General features: G+C 52.3%; 6 protein-coding genes across 6 annotated transcripts; 4 read left to right on the forward strand and 2 right to left on the reverse strand.

Moving 5' to 3' along the window:
* Positions 1-106: 106 nt before the first annotated feature.
* On the forward strand, positions 107-1,976 carry T069G_04215 (intermediate filament protein domain-containing protein; the record flags this gene model as incomplete). The annotated part of the gene is made up of 3 exons (XM_056171425.1): positions 107-169; positions 247-810; positions 882-1,976. 3 exons carry the CDS (start codon positions 107-109, stop codon positions 1,974-1,976), a joined length of 1,722 nt encoding a protein of 573 aa, XP_056032317.1.
* A 1,163-nt stretch (positions 1,977-3,139) lies between these two features.
* On the forward strand, positions 3,140-3,934 carry T069G_04216 (enoyl-(Acyl carrier protein) reductase domain-containing protein; the record flags this gene model as incomplete). Its single annotated transcript, XM_056171426.1, has 1 exon — positions 3,140-3,934. The coding sequence occupies one exon, from the start codon at positions 3,140-3,142 to the stop codon at positions 3,932-3,934; it is 795 nt and encodes a 264-aa protein (XP_056032318.1).
* A 1,722-nt stretch (positions 3,935-5,656) lies between these two features.
* T069G_04217 (isocitrate/isopropylmalate dehydrogenase domain-containing protein) lies at positions 5,657-7,154 on the forward strand (the record flags this gene model as incomplete). Its single annotated transcript, XM_056171427.1, has 3 exons — positions 5,657-6,062; positions 6,127-6,663; positions 6,730-7,154. The coding sequence occupies 3 exons, from the start codon at positions 5,657-5,659 to the stop codon at positions 7,152-7,154; spliced, it is 1,368 nt and encodes a 455-aa protein (XP_056032319.1).
* An 882-nt stretch (positions 7,155-8,036) lies between these two features.
* Positions 8,037-9,157, reverse strand: T069G_04218 (IEC3 subunit of the ino80 complex, chromatin re-modelling domain-containing protein; the record flags this gene model as incomplete). Its single annotated transcript, XM_056171428.1, has 3 exons — positions 8,037-8,329; positions 8,423-8,898; positions 8,973-9,157. 3 exons carry the CDS (start codon positions 9,155-9,157, stop codon positions 8,037-8,039), a joined length of 954 nt encoding a protein of 317 aa, XP_056032320.1.
* Positions 9,158-10,082: 925 nt separating this feature from the next.
* T069G_04219 (sec1 family domain-containing protein) lies at positions 10,083-12,442 on the reverse strand (the record flags this gene model as incomplete). The annotated part of the gene is made up of 5 exons (XM_056171429.1): positions 10,083-10,713; positions 10,775-11,615; positions 11,677-12,062; positions 12,124-12,340; positions 12,403-12,442. The coding sequence occupies 5 exons, from the start codon at positions 12,440-12,442 to the stop codon at positions 10,083-10,085; spliced, it is 2,115 nt and encodes a 704-aa protein (XP_056032321.1).
* Positions 12,443-14,792: 2,350 nt separating this feature from the next.
* On the forward strand, positions 14,793-19,350 carry T069G_04220 (uncharacterized protein; the record flags this gene model as incomplete). Its single annotated transcript, XM_056171430.1, has 9 exons — positions 14,793-15,482; positions 15,534-15,609; positions 15,694-16,041; positions 16,120-16,365; positions 16,426-16,520; positions 16,579-17,296; positions 17,348-17,493; positions 17,560-19,234; positions 19,277-19,350. The coding sequence occupies 9 exons, from the start codon at positions 14,793-14,795 to the stop codon at positions 19,348-19,350; spliced, it is 4,068 nt and encodes a 1,355-aa protein (XP_056032322.1).
* Positions 19,351-19,438: the final 88 nt, after the last annotated feature.

Here is a 19,438-nt window from a genome sequence, read left to right on the forward strand (position 1 = left end):
TGACGAAGGTCCCGCTAACACAAGGGCGACGGCACCGCGTATCGTCACCAGCAAAGAGAGCTTCGAAACAAATTGCAATAGCTGCCTCTACCTCGACGAATTGACAATGGCAGACGCAGACGAAAAGGAGCGCCAGAAGCAGGAGAAGCTTGCCGCCGCGAGGAAGCGCGTGAGGATCCCGAGCTTAGCTACCCTGTCTTGTCTGGGTCCATCAAGGTATCTGTTGGCTGACACGGCTTTCTCCAGGTCGAGCAAATGAAGAAGAAGAAGAAGAAGGATGCGTCTTCTACAAAGGCAGAGCCCAAGGGTGAAGCAGAGGCATCCGCTGCCGACGCTGTTGAGGACACCCCAGAGCAAACACAGCAGACGACAGATGACAGCGCCATCGCAGACGACAAGGCTACCGAAGATGACAAGGCAGTCGAAGAACCCAAAGTCGAAGAAGAAGCAAAGTCTGAGGAAGAACCCAAGGCCGAGGAAGAACCTTCAGAAAAAGCTGTCGAGTCGCCCCCCTCCTCCGACACACCATCCCTTGCGCAACAATCAAAGCTCAGGTCCACCTCTTTCCGCGCCGGCTCGATCGTAGGTCCAGGACCAATGTCGCCTGGACCATTCAGTCCCGAGGGTGACACAGCCCCTGATATCTATAGAAAACATGTGGCTAGAATCGAAGAGCTGGAGAAGGAGAACAAGCGACTCGCAAAGGATGCAACCGACTCGGAGAAGAGGTGGAAGAAGGCAGAGGAAGAATTGGCTGATTTGCGCGAGTCTGACGGCAAAGAAAGCAAAGATGGTCAAACGGAGAAGCTGGTATGTGGAAGAGACAAGGAGAATCATCTCTTATATGCGCAAAGTTTACATACTTACTAACGGCGTCGTAGAAGGAGGAGATTGCGTCTCTACAGCGCCAAAACTCTCAACTACAACAGCAAGTGTCTCGCACCTCTGGTCACGCACATCGACAATCAGTGTCAATAAACTCTCCCCCTCCGTCACTCCAAGCTGAGCTGGACGCCAAATCAGCCACAATTGAGTCCATGGAAATCGAACTATCAAAGCTCAAGGCTCGTGTCGAACGCCAAGAGAGCGGGGCGTCGTCAGAAAAAGAGCAGATCACCGCGCTGGAAGACAAGCTTGCCCGCGCCGAAGCCGCAGCTGGCAAGGCTCAGCGTGAGTTGCAAGACTTGAAGAAGAACCTCGAGCGGACCACCGAGAAGGCTGTCCGCGAAGGCAGTGAGCGAACCAGCGCTGAGACAAAGGCAAAGACGTTGGAACGCGAGCTAGATGAAGCAAACAAGGCAAAGGAGGAACTGGAGAAGAAGGTTGAGGCGCTTGATAAGAAGGTCACAACATTGACTACGCTGCATAAAGAGCAAGACGCACGATCACAAACTCTAAGGAAAGACAAGGAGAAGGCAGAAAGCGAGGCTCAGGAGCTGCGGTCCAAGGTTGAAAAGCTAGAGAGCGAAAACGCCAAGCTTGCAAGCCGCAAGTCAACAGAGGGCGGTGGCGGCCTTGATGATGAAGGCGTTGATGAGCTCGAGGACGAGGGCAGGCTCAAGCTCGAGAAGAAAATTCGCAGCCTCGAAGCTGAGATCCACGAGCTTCGCAGCGGTGCCTGGATCGAGAGACGGCGCGAGATGGAAGCCACCAGTCCAGGGTTCGACGATGTAGACCTCTCGGGCAACAACTACCCTCCTGCACACAAGAAGGGATCAACAGGTGGCATTGGCGATTTTATTGCACATGGCCTGAATGCTCTGGCTGGAGGAGGTGATGACGAACTGCTGGCTGATGACGATGTGGAATTCGACGAAGAGGCTTTCAGAAAGGCGCACGAGGAAGAGGCCAAGAGGCGGATAGAGAGAATCAAGGAGATTAAGCGGTCACTGAAGCACTGGGAAGGATGGAGGCTGGACGTTGTGGATGTGCGGAGAGGTGGAGGGCAGGGAATTGGAGATATATTTGACATTTAGTCCCTAGCTTCTGCTCTCATTTGATAATACGAATAAATAAAGACAAGTGCATTTTAAATCTTGTAGAACCTCGTTCAGTGAGATGCTATGAAAGCGAGACCGCAAAATAGAGACATAATAGCAGTCACTGGAGAAATATAAACATAGTAGGAAATATAAGTCGTGACGTGGGAAATGTAGATATAGCAGCTACTCCTTTTGTAGGCGTATAATTTAACTCGTGGGTGTTCGAAATCTTCCTGGTCTCGCTTTTTCTGTCCTCCACTTGCCAGGGTAGCTCCTTGATCAAAGTGACGCAGAAAGTCCAAACTTTAGCTGACCAACCATACAGCAAGACTCGCGCATGAATCCGTCATTGTCCAGACCTGCTCAGTTCAACATAGCCAAGGGGATAAAACAAACAGTCCAACCGCAACGACCAAGATGGCAAAAGCCGCGATTCATAATACCGCTGATGCCAACCCCAAGACTCGCAACGAGAACGTTATCATGGCGCAGGGCTATTAGCGATTTGCTGCTGCCGCCGCTGCCCATCCTGCTCGATAGGTCGCTAAGGACCCTGCATCATTGATAACGCTCTCATTGCGAGTCGTGATGTTGGAATCATCGGCATCCCATTATCGACAGCCTTTTCCTAATATTGGTCGCTGCGGAGGGCTGATCGTAAAAAAGTGTCGGAGAATTGCAGATGAAAATTGCCTCGGGGTCTGGGGGGTAGCTCGCAGCCTTTATATACCTCGATAAATGAGCGCAATGTTGCTCAATGAGTCACATGTGGAATTCTTGCCGAACTTTGTTGATTGCCATAAACTCTATGCTTGGGTCCAGAAAGGGGGCCGTTGAGTCATCACCGAATCCGGTGAGTTGGGCCTACAGAACGGTGGGTTTTGATATCGCTGCGGTGTTTCTGATGAGTAAAATGCCTTATTGATGCGGTAACCGTCCTTTAAAGTCATTATGGCCGAAAACTTCATGTTAGCAGTCCAAAACGCTGTGAAGTTTTAGGAGTTGAAGTGCATGTTGAATATGCCAAGTGACATCATTGGCCGTGTGTAAAAAGGTATGTAAGCGGGGAGGGGAGTAAAAGCTTCATTCAACTTCCGTCTCAGTTTCTCATCTCCACTTTGCGTGGCTTTCTCTCTCTCATCTCCAATCTCCAAGCAATGGCATCGGGTCAAAAGACGTTCCTCATCACCGGCGCCGGGCGGGGCATCGGCCGGGGTCTGTCCCGGATCCTGCTCCAGACCGGCCACCGGGTCTTCCTCCTAGACAGCAACAAGGCCGAGCTGGACCACACCGCCGGGCTGCTGGCAAAATCACACCGGCGCGGACAGGACTTCGAGACGGCGCTATGTGACCTTCGACAGCCGCGGGAGATTAGCGCGGCGGTGCAGCAGGCGGACAAGCTGTTTGCAAGCCGGCTGGATTGTCTAGTGAACAACGCGGCGTACACGGGCGGCGTGGGCGGCACGAGCCTGGCGGACATGACACTGGAGGAGTGGAACAAGAGCATCGAGACGAACCTGACGGCGCCGATGCTCATGACGCAGGCGTGTCTGGGGATGCTGCGAGCGGCAAAGGGCTGCGTGGTCCACGTCTCATCCACTAGGGCTGTCATGAGCGAGCCCAACAACGAGCCCTACTCGACGACAAAGGCCGGGATGCTGGGCCTGGCGCAGAGCATGGCGGTTTCTCTGGCGCCGGACGGCATCCGCGTGAGTGCGGTGCTTCCTGGCTGGATTCACGTCTTGAACGAGAGCCGCGAGGCGGATGAAAAGGGCGTCAAGTGGGAGGACGGGTTGAGCGAGGCGGACATGAGGTGGCAGCTTACAGGGAGGGTGGGAAAGGTGGAGGACGTTGCAAAGGCGGTGCTGTATCTGGCTGAGAGCGAGGGCGTGACGGGGGTGCAGATGGTGGTGGATGGAGGAGTGACAAGGAAGATGGTGTATCCAGAGTGATGGGCATGTGGGCAAGACACGGAGTATCCGGGGTGGAAGGGGGAAGCGTGTAGAGGATATGACAGGTTACGATGGTGGCACAATATTCGAAGACATCATCTCCTAATATTGGAGGAGAATCAGAACCGGGCCGACACGAAACAACGAGCCAAGCTTCGGTGCAACAAGATGCGAAATAGTGTGCAGCAGGCGATCATGACGACGGCGGAAGACTCGGTGCTTCTCCCCCTTGCATCGCCTTGCATCACTCACGCGAGAAGAGGGGGAATTAAAGCACAGCTGCATTGCTGCATCTCCAACATTTCCTCATTCGACATCTGGCAGGGAACCCCGCACGCGCCGCACGGGTTGGTGTGCTTGTTTATAGCAGCTGGTTATTTGCTTGGTCGCGCGGCTGAGCCCGGATAAAGGGATGTGTGTGTGTGGTGGTGCATTGCGTGAATTTGGGGGAGAATCAGGAAGTTGGAGAAGAAGAGGACAAGTTGGCGTTTATTTTGGTGTTGAAGTAGTTGAGCCTCACGACAACAACGCGAGCACTGATACTCGCCTGTAAGCTGTACTGCACTGCACTGTATTGCTATTGACGTCAGTTACTTAGTCATGTAATATGTAGCAAAAGACAGGCTCCTACATCGGCGTCGACCGAGACATGCCATTCAAAACCCACGCCCTGCTGTATGCAAATCACCCTGCTAGAAGCAAGTAATAAAATCTCGTCGAGTTAGTAATAACTCGTCCCTTGCAGTGGATCCCCAACTGTGGGGGAGACACACACAAAGACACTGACAAGGACAAGGACAGGCGTGGGAAAACGGAGAAGCTGGACTTGGAGTAGTATTCCGGCTTAAAAAGTCCGAGGGGGGGAAGAGAGAGAGAGAGAAACACCTCGCTTATTACTCTGGTTTACTGTCCAGAAGCATTGGCATATTGTAGACAATCCTGTACTCTGAAGCAGACAAAGCATAGAAAAGATCTTGTAATAGTTCATAGTAATATCTGCATCGCCGTAGTGAAATTATGGGCTTCTCATGGGTCCAGCTCCGTTTGTCGGCGCCCGTCATATCGATATCGACTAATTGATAACGACGATTGCTTCTCTCAATCTTTTTTTTTCTCGCGTCTCTCTTATTCCCGGTCTCGTTGGCTGTCACTCTCCAAAAAGGTATGTTGTATGCGTCACACAATTAGACATATAAACCCCCATCAATTCCCGTCCTCCTTCGCTAACCTCGACATTCTTCCCCCCCTCAGCAGCGTTGTACTGTAATCGAAAAGTCGATCTCCGTTCGGCTCCCCGCGCGTTCTCCGATCCGTGTTGCTGCACCCCACCTTTTGATCGCATCGCATCGGCTATCGTTGTGCTTCGGCTTCGCCACCAAAATAAACAGCTTGAGCCAACAGCTTGGTCGCAACAACGCCTCCGGTTTCGCCTTTGATATACGCGCTGTCGCAAGACAGAATCTGTACAAAGCGAATCATACGAAACAAGATTAAACCATAAAAAAAGACAAAAGAGGAGGAATACAGCTAGCTACCTCTGGCATCTTCCGGCTATACCATAGATCGTCCCGCTATCGGCTTCATCTTTTGCGACAGTTACCTCGGGAAACACTCGCCCACGCCAATTATACCGAGCCTCTTGGTCCAAGGCTAAGCAGCCTCTGATTCTTTGAAATAACCTATATTCACATCCACTTCTTCCTCTCCCCTTTTTCGCCCATCATGAGTGCAGCTCCTCGCCTCCTCGCCTCCCTCTCCCGCCGCGCCGCCCTCCGTCCTCTCCAGCCTCTCCGACCTCTTCGACCCTCCTTCGGCGCAGTCCAGACTCTGTCCATGGCCGCTCGCACCATGGCCACCGCAAGCAAGATCAAGGTCCAGAACCCCGTCGTCGAGCTGGACGGCGACGAGATGACCCGCATCATCTGGCAGAGCATCAAGGACCGCTTCATCTACCCCTATCTCGACATTGACCTCAAGTACTACGACCTGGGGCTCGAGTACCGTGACGAGACAAACGACCAGGTCACTCTGGATGCGGCCGAGGCCATCAAGAAGTACTCTGTCGGCGTCAAGTGCGCCACCATCACCCCTGATGAGGCCCGTGTCAAGGAGTTTAACCTCAAGCAGAGTAAGTTGCTTCTCCTGAAATTCTTGTCAATTCCTCTTATAAGCTCCTCTAACTCATATTCTAGTGTGGCTCTCTCCCAACGGCACCATCCGAAACGCTCTCGGCGGCACCGTCTTCCGCGAGCCCATCGTCATCCCCCGCGTCCCCCGTCTCGTCCCCGGCTGGAAGCAGCCCATCATCATCGGCCGTCACGCCTTTGGCGACCAGTACCGCGCCAAGGACCGAGTCATCCCCGGCCCGGGCAAGCTGAGCATGGTCTTCACCCCCGAGGGCGGCAAGCCCGAGGAGATTGAGGTCTTCCAGTTCAAGGAGGGCGGCGGTGTTTCCCAGACTCAGTACAACACTGACGAATCCATCACCGGTTTCGCTCACGCCTCGTTCAAGCTGGCCTTGGACAAGAAGTTGCCCCTGTACATGAGCACCAAGAACACCATCCTCAAGAAGTACGACGGCCGCTTCAAGGACATCTTCCAGGAGATTTACGACACCAAGTACAAGTCCGAGTTCGAGGCCAAGGGCATCTGGTACGAGCACCGTCTGATTGACGACATGGTCGCCCAGATGATCAAGAGCTCTGGCGGCTACATCATGGCTCTCAAGAGTAAGCATTCTCCCTCTTTCTATCCCCCTTGATTCCAAAAATGGGCAAAATGACTGACTTTTGCAGACTACGACGGCGACGTCCAGTCCGACATTGTCGCCCAGGGCTTCGGCTCCCTCGGCCTCATGACCTCGGTCCTCATCACCCCCGACGGCAAGACCTTCGAGTCCGAGGCCGCCCACGGCACCGTCACCCGCCACTACCGCGAGCACCAAAAGGGCCGCGAGACCTCCACCAACCCCATCGCCTCCATCTTCGCCTGGACCCGCGGCCTCGTCCAGCGCGGCAAGCTCGACAACACCCCCGAGCTCGTCGCTTTCGCCGAGAGCCTCGAGAAGGCTTGTGTTGACACTGTTGATGTTGACGGCATCATGACCAAGGATCTCGCCCTGGCGTGCGGCAAGACTGGTCGTGAGGACTATGTTACTACGAATGAGTACATGGATGCCGTTGAGAGGAGGCTCAAGTCTATGCTTGGCGCTAAGCTGTAAATTGGGATTTTGATATCTCGGTTTACTAAGACGATGAGCGTGATTTGACACAAAGAAGAAAAAAGCACACAATAACCGAATCTCTGCTAGGATAGAGAGAGGAGGGAAAAAACAACAAGGGAGATGATGTTTAAAAGAGGGGACGAAATGAGCGCAATTGTATACCACTATGTATCAAGTATTTCTATAGAGATGTCATGTACATAGAATTGTTTTGTTCAAAGACCATTTGTTGAGTTGTCTAGAAATGAAACACAGCGTTGAAGAAGCAAAAAAAAAAAGGCATTCAGTCCGACAGGTCCAACATTATCGTCTCAGTTTTCGTGTGTATAAGCTACAGTCATCACTTTACTTCATATCAGGATTGATTGATTCCTCGTGGTTTCAATTTCTGTTTTTTGCTAGAGTACATCTATTATTACCAACACATCCGAGTTTTTTAGGGAATAAAAAAGAAGAAAAAAGAAAAAAGAAAGCGGCATGAAGAATTACACGTAAAGTAAAAAACATCCGACAGTTCCCCTCTGAAGAGGGCATCCAAACACATCCGCCTCCCGCCTGAAGCCCGAGGTTTTCATTAGCCTTGTTGGCTCCTCTCTCTTCTTGTGAGTCTGGCAAATGCAAAGGTTAGTTCTTCTTAGGAAGAAAAACCAACAACGTCCTCGCTTTGTTTCCATGCCAATTGGCAGGATAACAAAGGGGTGGTAACAAATCTGCGAGAGCAGAAACAAAGGCAATTCCGATTTCTTCCAGACGTCATGAGTAGAGCCGAGACCAGATAACAGCATAAAACTTTGATGATAGTGCATGCCATTATGGCCGCGCAAATAACCATATCTCTCAAGTGCATGATCCCCAAAGAAATGATCACCAGGGAACTCCTTATTCGTCCTTGCTCGCTGCCGCAGCGTCCTTCTTGGATTTACGCGCTGTGGGCGTTGCCTCGACATCACTCTTCCGCTTCTTTTTAGTCGGCCGGCTTGAAGACCCTCTGGGCTTGTATCCGGTATCGTCGTCCCTCTTGCGCTTGCTGCTGCGGGCCGCGGGTGTCGCTCCGAAATCGCCATCGTCGTCCATGCTGGCATCGCCGTCTCCGCGCTCAGCCGCAGCACTGAGCCGCGCCGCCGCGCCAGCCTTCTTGCCCTTGCCGCTGGCTTTACTGCCGCCGCGCTCGCCTTTAGCACTTCCGCGTGGCTTTCGCGCGCTGGCGTGACTGCTTCCACCGCCAGCGCCCGTGCCAGCGCCCGCGGCCTCGTCGTCGCCATCACCATGCGTCTCTCCGTCTTGGAGGAAGATCTTTGGTGCATGTTTCCGCAGCCAATTTGTGACACTAGTAGGGTTCTTGGTCTGAGGATTTGAGGGGGGACGCGCAATGGGGTGGGCGAGCGGCGCCATCGTGGGCAAGGTTGAGTCAGGGTCGATTCCCGTATCGACGAGGTAGATGTAGTCGTCAATATCGTCGGCCGAGAGGAAATGTGCAGGATGGGACTCGCCATCGGGAGCACCCAAGTCGGCAAGGAACGAGGATTTGGTCTCTTTAGCTGAGTCATAAGTCGAATGGGGGATGTCGCTGAGCAACTGCTCGAGTTTCTTCATAGCAGCCTCCTTGTCCTTGCTGCGATCACGGTCCATGGGCAAGCAGAGGGCGTTGTCGTCTGAGGGAGGCTTGAGAGACAGGTCTATCCGTCGGTCTGTAGGAATCTGCGGAGAATTGTTGACTTCGAGGAGAAGGTCCAGTAGCCGGCTGCAGGTAGGGAATGACGGGTTAGAATGTAATTCCGACTCGTGGTGATTAAGGACTGCAGGAATTGCACATACTCATTCTCTATGGCCAAGCGCTTCACCGTGTTGGCGGCCTTGGCCTCTTGCTTGTGCAGCTCCTCGCACTCGTGCATCTTGTGGTCGAAGACGATACGCATCTTCCGATACTTCTTTTTCCACGACTTGTAGCCCGCTGGCCTCCGCTCGGAGCCGCCGTCGGCTTTGGCTGGGGAATCAGCCATCGCGGCGGCTGGATGGGGGTGGATTGGCAGGGTTGATGAAGCTATCGTGAATGCGGTGCGGAATGCGCGATTCCGGCGTTGATTCGAGAGCAGTCGCGCGATGTATCCGGAGCAACAAATGCGTTTTCAAAATGAACGACTATGAGTTCGTAGCAGACCCGAGAAGAGATGTGTTGGCCGATGGCATTGACGATGGAAGAGGAAAAAGAAAGGAAGAGAGAGAGGTCGTTAACGCATTATGACAGAAAAGAAAAAAAAGTGGGTGGTAACGAAAGGATGAAGCGTCAAAGGAGGCTGATGGAAAAGCAAAGGGGCGTTCGGCGCGATGCTCTTCGTTAGCATCAATTCATTGGATCAACCGACTCGATCAAATTCAATTTTTGCCCGTCTTGAGACGCGCTGGAGGTTGGCGCTACTGGCGAGTGCTGCAGGTGCTCCAGGGCCTGCACAGGCACTAAAGGGCGCTGTTTCAACGGCATTTCGATGCAGCTCGTGTCATTGAGGCGACGCCAGGCTGCAGTAGCGTCCGTTGGTCAATTTGGATCAACAGCTTCCAACGCTGCAATTACAGGGTAACATAGCAAACATTGAATTACAGATCAATGACCAAGAGACCGAATTCACATACTTGCATCAGTATTAGATATACCATTTGATGTCAATTAGCAGGTATTTCATCATATTCACATCTTCAACTTAGACAATGGTTATTTGTTTGAGCCTTGCTTCATTTCTCTGTCGGCTCTTCTAATATTATTCGTCCATTACTGTATATGCTTTACATAGTGCTCAACACCACCACATTTTAGCTTGATATCAACTAACCCGCCGTTGGAACTGTTTCCTTTGCCTGACACCTGTCATTGTTTTTTCTGCTGCTCTCCATCTGCCGTAAATGCAACTCATCCCAATCCTCTCTCACCAATCACGATGATACCTCCTTGCCCAGCCTCTCCAACTCTTCGCTGATGAATTGTGAAGCGTTAATCATCTCCGTGCTGCCGTATACTACCCGCTTGCGAGCACGATCCCCGCTTGTTCTGCTAACCCACTCGTGTAGGTTTCCATATTCCTCCATGCTGCCGCCGCCAACTGTGAAGACGACCGCTTCACTAAAGCCCTGCCGTCGTTGTCCAAAGCTTGCCGTTTGGCCAGCTTGTGATCCCGGGAGGCCGCCCGGTGCACTTCCTGCCCCGCCGGATCGAATGGCGCTCGGTGGTGGCATGGTACCTCGCGCATTGGCAGAGCGAGGATCAAAGTACAGGTAGTTCTCCGTCTTGGCAATTGCCGAAGATGAGGCCGTGGAGGGCTCCATAATAGACTCGACAATCTTGGTAATCGTGAGGTCACGATCCGCTGGTAAAAAGTTCTTAACTCCGCTAATCAGAGAATCAAAGTTCGATGTTAGGCCAGATGGGACACCAGTCTCCTTGAGGCGGTCTGTCAAGCGGGAGGAAATGGAGGAAAATCGTCCAAATAGGTCAGACGAAGCGGCTTGCTGGTTGGAGTTGTTGTTGATGGTGGTCAGTTGTGTCATCTTGGTAGTAGCCCGTACTCTAATTCATTGTTAGCAAACACACTCGTAACCATAGTTGCCATAAGCCATCTATAACTCACTGTCGAACGTAGGACAGAGATGAAACATCTGCGCCCGCTGCTTCGAGAGCCTTCTCAAACGACTCAAAATCGGCCCGCCCGACTTCTTGTTCCGTGCTCAGGAACCAAATGATAAACAGCCGTAGCTTGTCTGTAGGATTGTTGCCCTTATTCTCGTCCTTGATGATTTCCAAAATCTGAGCCTTTGTTTGCTTCATAACGTTTTCCTCCGTCTGGAAGTAGTTATCCAGCTGTCGATCCTTGATACCAGATAATAACGCCGCCAGAATGTTCATGTGCATGTCCAGAATGCTTTTACGCTCCCGCATCTCTGGCAACAATGTTATCGCAGCCTTGAGGTGCTGTGCGCTTGCACTCGTATCGTTTTGCAAGTCTTCCAAGCTCGACACTCCCGTCGTCTTCGTGATGGCAGCTGTTTCCTCCTTATACTTGGTTAATTCTGCGTCGATATCCTCTGCCACCTGCGGGAATGGGACACCGGCATTCTTGATCCAAAAGAAATCGTTGGCAGTCAAGTCGTAACCCTTCTTTGACGTGCCCTTGGCGGGGTTGCTCTCATCAACTGGTGACTCGATTGTGATACGGTTGAGTTTGATAGAGAGAACATCGTGTACAAGAGATTGATACGTCCATGAATGCGACAGCATGGGTATCAAGTCAACGTTGCGGTCGAGGAGGATAAGTACTGGCCTAGAACTTGGAGTGCCGGCTGCTGTAGGTCGCGCGTTGGAGAATAGGTTATCTTTTGAGTTTAGAATATGATCTCGGAGCTTGCGGTCGAGCCGTTGCGCAACCATCTCTGCGGCGGCACCCTTGGGGCAGCGAATGATTGGAATAACGCCTAGAACGATGCAAGTCAATATATGGATCCTCTCGCAATATACTCGATTGTCTCGACTCACCCATGGTCACCACAACGCTGAAAAGACCACTGACAATCCTATCCACCACCGCATCCAGCTCGGCATCGCTTGTCTTTGCACTGTTGAGAGCCCAATATGTGTGCTCGTTTTGCATCCCCAAGCTGAAGAGATCCGGCTCGGCAACAATAAAGTTCAGATATTGGTCAAAGAGCTGCGCAATCTTGTCCGACGTCCCTGCTTCAGCCGTTTGTGTGGCGAACTCTTCTAGCAAGACTCGAGGAAGAGAGGACAGGAAGTTGACGTAAGCCGGCGAGTACAGTCCCTTTTGTAAATCTTCAGTCATGAGCTGTAGGTTCCGCGCATTCGGCTCGAGCAGATATATGACTGGGACGTCGGGTATGGGATATCGCGGAGTGCCGATATGCCTGTGTGGCGAACAATTAGACGCGGTCTCGCATTGTCGTAGACATCAAATATGATACTAACATGTGCATTGTCACTCCCATAGAGCGCAAGTCGCTGACGCGCATGACACTGCTGATTACATCTCTACCAAGGTCATCGAAGACGAGGACTTTCCAAATGGGGTTTCCTTCAGCGTCGAGAATCGGGGCAACGGGGGCCAGCAATCCGTTGGCATGGGCTTCTTCCGTCTCGCTCGACTCGATGGTTTCGTTGAGGTTGAGGATCTTTTTGAGAGATGCTGCAGCACACCAGGTTGTCAGAATTGGACACCGCACACAATGCTAGCCAAGCTTTTCTCACCTATCTGGCGATCCCGCAGAGAGTTTGCTTTGGATGCCATGGTCGGAGGGAGCTCGAGTTGTTGTATATAGTAGATACGTAGGTATGGGGAGTAATCCCGACTTGCGAGGCAACGCAATTGGAGACGGCCAAGGACTCGCTCACTGCTCCGCAACTATGCAAGGATCGAAATCAATCGTTGGTACACATGCGCATGTGATCACCGAGCACAAAAGAAGAGAAATCCGCAGCCAAATGGAGTTTGCGCCGATTGTTGAGCAGAGTCTGAGCTTGAGGCCACGATATCGAATTATCCCCCCAAAGCCAGCTGCGAAACGGAGCTCTCCCGCTATAACTGCCCCCCAGCAGGTCACTGACTTGCACGCTAACAACACCTGCTGGGCAGTAGCTGCTGTGGCGTGTCGCGGACCGACTGAATGGCCGAGCTGCCGGTCAACATTTGAGCCTTCCAAGGTGGAGCTCCACTATGACATGCCCCCGGCAAAGCACGATTCCGGGCGCGTTGGTGCCTGACTTCTGGGGCGGCCAGCCAGCACGGCTTGTCTACCAAACACGACTTTTTACAAGCATCGACAACGCTCCGTCAACATCAATCTCCCGTCCCCATCGGGTTGCGACAAGTCCAGCATCGGCGCCATCGAGGAACGTCGTGTCTAGACCGCTGGCGCTTCGAGAAGAGGGAATTCGCGACCAATAACTCCCGCGACGGCACTTTTCTGTTGTTTCCCACCCCCCTTACTTTCCTGGTGCGTCTTGCACGGCTGGGAGAGGGCGAGCTACGTGTTCGCCTCCGGATAATACTGTAAACACCTGGCGGCAAAGGGGGCCATGAAGTTTCTGTTTCTACCGAGTACGAGTACAGAGTAGGCTGTGAACAGGATAGAAATCAATCTGCTGCGTCAAGTGCAGCAGCCGCAGGGTATGCCCACCTCCTCCAATCCCCTCTAGCACTCATTTCCCCCGATACCTGTCTGCAGCCCGCAACATGCAAGCCCCTTCATCTTCTTCCCGAGAGCGGTTTTCTTTCTTCTACTTTCTTTGCCTGCGCAAGCGTCTGTCTGGCGTTGGCGCGGCCATGATGTTGGAGCGGCCCTTTTTGTATCGCGTGACGGCCATGATCAAAATCCATGGGCCGCGCTCTCTATAATCCTTTTGTTACCATTAAAATGCGAGACGTTGAGCAAAGCGACTTGCGCGGCCTCGGCCTTGAATGGTGTTGGACATGGGCCTCTCTGTAAAAAATCAGGGAGCTCCAGCCGCCAAGAGGGTGTGTTATCGTTGAGGCCTGACGAGCAGTGTTCCGCCGTGCCTGCATCCTAGCCGCGCCCGGGTCTAGATGTGAAAGGCTGCGAGATGTCGGCAAGGCGATTAAAGTACCGTGTCGTTGCGCCTTGTCGCAGCCCATCGGCAGGTTGCCAATCACGCGACGCCCACCTTGGGCTGTCGTGGCGGCGTCACTTGGAGGCTTTGGGGATGCCTTTTGTCACAACCGGGATCGGGACATGCCTGCTCTCCGTCTGTCAGCACTCCGACCGGCATTTAAAATGGAAAAGGAAAAAAAAGAGAAGAAAACAAGAAGAGAAAAAGAAGCTATTTCGAAAATCATCTTCCAATTATTTTCGATCCAAGCAGCTCTTTTTCTTTTTTCTTGTCCTTAATCCGCCTGGCGCCTTGTCACCTTGATGGCGACACACATGCTCTATTGTTTGCTTGCCTTGCCGATCCTTGGCTAGCGACGGCGCTCCACCCTCTGTACTGGCAACTTTTACCTTTCCATCAATGCTTCGCGTCAAATTGCAGACTGGCATCTCGTCTCGCCTTTGTTCTGCTCAACTGCGTCATACCGCCGACAGCTTCATTTTTCATTTTTCATTTTCCCTTTTCCTCATGAAGCTATTGCAGTTCTCTTCACTCCCGTCTCACCTTCATCTTTCTCTGCAAAATGCTAACCCACCCTCTTTTTCCTTCAACAGAACTCGCCCTACCACCCCTTGTCCATGCAATTTGCCCTTTTCCGTACTAGCGCTCTGCTGCCGAACTCTGCCGACAATCTCCCGCTAGGCCTCGAGTGGCTTGTGCCAAGTACCGTCACACATCAAACTCTTCGGGTGAGTACTTAGAGCTTTGGTTGCACCGCCTCACATCCGCCCTGCAGCACTTCTGCATGAACGCCACAGCCACACCCACGCGACATTCGCAGCTCGCGTTTCTAGCATCGACGTCACATTAACAGAACCGAAACTTTCCCTTTGCTTTCCCTTGAATGATGGAGTAAACAAAATCAATCATCTCCTCGGTTACTGATGGAATCTTAATAGTTCTAGAATCTGATCCATCTGTTTCTATGATTTGCGTATGTTGCTGCCTGTACCAGATATAATTGTCCGAAAATGCAGTCCTGGTCTGGCTCCGGCCAGAATGGCGCAAATGACGGGCATAATTCCTGGCAGTCCGGCTACACATATCAAAACCAAGGCAACCAGTTCGATCCTAACCAGGCCTGGTCACAGCCGGCAACTGAGCAGGGCTCATACCCTCATTTAAATCAGCAGGATCCATCCACGTCCAACTTCTTTGAAGCGTCCCACCAGGGAAATGCCTTTCTTGCTGGAGGCCTTCACTCTGCTGCCTCCAGCCAAGCCCCATTCCATGCTGGCCATGGCGCTCTTTCTTTGAACCAACAGTACTCGCAGCCGGGTCAAGATGTGATGGATCCTGCTTTCAGTAATATTCACCCTGATTTATATGGACACCAGCCAAAGGTCAACCTGGGTGGAGATGGAATTGGCCATATGGGACAAGTTCAGAGCCACCCGCATACGTCAGCTCAGTTCACGCAGCATGAATTTGCATTCGCTCCTCAGAACGAGCAGCTGTACGATCCTGCCGTTCCCTTTAACCGCCAGCCTCAGCAAGTGTCTCAGCCAACTCGTCAAGGAAGCCACACTCCCGTCCAGCAGTTTGATAACTTGCAAGGGGGATATCCCCAGGGCCACCAGTTCAGGCAGGCACCGCAGTCAGTGCCGGTTCAACACCAACAGCAGCAGCCATATCACCAGGGACAGCCCTTCCCAGCCGCTGTTGGTGGACAGGGTGATCAATACCAGCTAAATAATAACTTGGTCTATCAGCAGCCAAATCCTCAGTATAATTCACAGCAAGGATATGCACCCCAAAAGGCAAATGCATATGCTACACCCCCTCAAGGTACGCCTGTACAGCAACCGGCACAACCTCTTCAGCCATCCTCCAACCATCCTACGCTAGCGACGAATGCCGGTGCTGCTCCAGGTATACAATATGGAGTATCCCAGCAGCCGATTAATAGCGGCATCGTAGCAACCTCTGCTTCTATTGGCCAAACGGTGATGGAGGGGGCGCCAAAGAAAAGGAAGCGCATGACGAAGAGTGCTGCCGAGCCGATAGTTCTGGAGCAGCCGGCGTATCCTATAGATCTCCCGGTCGATGCTCTTGGAAGAAGAGGCGAAGAATCCGAAATCCTGTCCGTTCCCGTACCGTCAGAGGAAGAGGCGCAACTCATGGCCCAGTTTGCGAAGCGGACCAAGGCTGCACAGATCAAATATCCTTCAATTAATGGACTTCCACACCTAGTGTATGATGGGACTATTAAAATTCCAGGTAAGAAATTGCCAGGCACTATGAGCTCTCTTCTTCCTTGCCTCCCACGTCTAACTAACATCCTCTTCCTTCACACAGCACCCAAGAGCTATGACAAGTTGACTCCTTGCATTGCCCTGCCGCCACGCCACGACCGTCCCGCGATTCCCGAGCTTGGATACCTGCCTTGCGAAATTCAGGGTAAATTTACCATTCAATATCGGCCATCTGCGGAAAAGGGCGGTTTGGACGAACGACGAGACGAAGCAAGCCAGTTACTGGATGAATATGACCGCTCTATGAATGCTCTCGGTAAACGCAGACCAAAATACACCGAGTATCCACGTATGTTGAAGGAAATCTTGGCTTTTTATGTGACTGTAGACGATACTAACTCATCTGCAGATGCTTTCAAAGAGCAGCTCAAATCCGACGAAGCTTCGAAGAACAAGGCGGAAAAGAGGGCTAAGAAGGAACAGGAGGATGACCGAGCAAAGCCGGTATGTTCTTTTATATTGCTGGGCTGAATGAATTTGTACACCGCTAACAATTTTCTAGATCCGCTCACCCATCCGCCCAACTGATCCTGCCGAAGCCGCTGCCTGGGATGCCATTGGAATTGTCCATATTGAGGCCTCTGTTGCTCGTACAAATGCTCTTATCGCTGGAAGAGTTCAGCAAGCGGGTGAATTCTTTATCAAGCTCCGTGGCGAAATGAACAAGGCCAAGTTGGACGTGGACGCTGCGGTTAAGAACAAGGTGCCGGATGCCGAACTTGCAGAGCTAAAGCACCTAGCAGAGCAGAAGAAAGAGGCCTTCTACCGCGCCCTCGACGTCACCATTGAGCATGCCGACGACAGCGTCTTGGATAACCTCGGAGGCCACCAGAAACTGGTTCTCAGTCTCGTCAATGCCATGATTTCATCAATTAAAGCAGGCGACTTCTCCGGAAAGCTCCCCAAAGCATTACTGGAAATTTTTACTCATTTCCGCATGACAAAGAAGATTGCCGAGACGACGAATTTTGAAACAGTTCGAAAAAGGTTCGAAGATAAGGGCGATGATGAGGTCAAGGAGATGGCACGCGAAATTGCTGCGAATATGAAAAAGGCTACCAAAACTGCAGAGTCAGAGACGGCCACGGGATACACCGGAACCTCTGCAGCTAGCAGAGCTAAAGCTGGCGTTAAGCCATCTACAGAAGCTCCTTCAGTCAAGCGAGGTCGAGACGACGACACAGACTCTCGGACCGTGAAAAAGATTGCGGTGGAGCCCGGTAACAGCTCTCTCAGCAAGAAGTTGGCCCAGCCAAAGATACACCCGCCAGCCGCATCGAGAATCATTCCACCCAAAGCACCCTCATCGATACTGCCTGGTAAAGCACGGCCTGTTCCAAAACCAGTGGTCAAGTCAGAGGCAGACAGTCCATCTGCGTCTAGTGATGATAAGAGCAAGATAGACGTCAAGAAAGCGGTAGCAAAGGCGGAAGCTGGCAAGCCGGCTGCTAACAAAGTGGAAGCCAAGCCTCTCGCACAAAAGGCATCTTCGACACAAAGCGCCAGCGCCTTGTCGGGAATTGCTTCTCTGCTCGACTCCATCAACGCTCCTAAAGCGACAGAAGCTCTTGTCTCAGTGGTCAGAGAGACAAGGGAGTCTGATACCCCAGAAGCGCCGGAAGAAAAAGCTAAAAGACTTCGTAAAGAGGCTCGTCGAAAGCTAAGGGTCAGCTGGAAGCCTGAATCAGAGCTTGTGCAAGTCAAAATCTTCCACAAAGACGACGAAGAAGACGAGGGCAGGGAGAGCAACATGATACGAGACGCAGCTGATGACCGCTCCGAGGGAATGGTTCTGAAACAGCGCGCAAACGTGGAAGAGGACGAAGACGACGACGACATTCCTTACCAGCCTTGGTTGGGACCGGTCGAGATGGACTTTTCAGTGCTGGCCGACGATGTACGGAGTAAGAACTACGTTACGCGTGGCGGTACTGTGACGTTCACGACCGACGAGCAGCAACGAATCGCAGAGAGGGAGCAGAGAGAGCTTATGGCCATTTACACTGACATTGACGACATTCCTCCAACGCCGAAGTCCCCTATTCCGGAGACGGCAACTACGAATCCCGAAGCCAAGACTGGCTACCTCCCCCGAGAAGATGCCAAGTATGAAGAAATCCAGCTTAGATGGCGAGATGAACAGCAGTACGGACTCGATGAGGCGCTACGCTCTGCTATGAAGCGGCTCGACGCCAAAAATAGCCCGTCTAATAAGCTTGACTCTATTCTCGGCCGGCTTCAGGGAGGTGTATCGTCGTCATCTGTACCCTCCTCGCAACCTGCATCTTCTGTACAGCCCCGACAAACGTATCACCAGCTCCCGCTTCTCCTGGGTCCCGCAGCAGAGGCACTTGTCCTTGCGGCGCTCCAGTCAGACAAGACCAAGGCTTGGCGCGAAACCAACCCCGTTCAATACGGCGATACTGTGCGTTCCTACAACTATACCGACCCGACAGTACGACTTAATGGAAACGCTGTCGAGGATGTTGCGAGGAGCTTGATTAGCAAACCGTTTCCTGCAACCGCACCGCCAGAGTGGCTTTCGTTTGATCAAGAAAGGGTCAGGGAATGGTGGTTTGGATATAACAAGGAGGTGGTGGTCAGACAGAAGAAGGAAGAAGAAGCACGGGCCAGAGCTGAAGCTGAAGCAAACGCACTTAAGATTGCCGCTGCTACTGCTGCTGCCGCTGCGAACCCCTCGAATAATGGTCAGGCTCAAGACTGGGCGACGGCGCAGTTTGCCCAGCAACAGAATTACGCCCCGTACATGGCACTGCTGCAGCAGATGACTGGTGGGCAGCATCAAGCTATTCCCCAAATTCCGTCGACAGCAGCACCAGCGCCATCCCAAATTCCCGACGGTCAACTACAGTCGATTCTCGCAGCCATCAACCAACCTCAACAAGCTGCTGCAGCGGTGCAAGCTGCGAATATCACTAGCTACCTGAACCCGAACGACCCTTCGTACCAGCAGCTAATGATGCTCACTCAAATGGCACAGGGCCAGCAGCCACCTCCACCTCCGCCACCACCGTCATCATTTGGCCATGGGACGGAGCGAGAGAGGGAGCGAGAGCGAGAACGAGATTGGGATCGAAACGATAATTCGAGAGGCGACAGAGGAGGTGACCACGGAAAGGAAGGCAGGAAAAAGAAGGGTACGCTGCCACCCCATAAGCCTGCCAACAAGGCTCTCATAGGGACCAAGCCATGCACTTTCTGGCAGCAAGGCAAGTGTGCTCGAGGTGATAAGTGCACCTTTAGACACGGGTGAAGAGAAGTCTACTATTTTTGTTTCTCTTTTTTTTTTTTTTTTTTTTTTCTTTTCATCATTCTATCAAGGGATTGTGTCGAGGCACATC

Source organism: Trichoderma breve, chromosome 2 (assembly GCF_028502605.1).
Source record: "Trichoderma breve strain T069 chromosome 2, whole genome shotgun sequence".
NCBI classification, from domain to species: domain Eukaryota; kingdom Fungi; phylum Ascomycota; class Sordariomycetes; order Hypocreales; family Hypocreaceae; genus Trichoderma; species Trichoderma breve.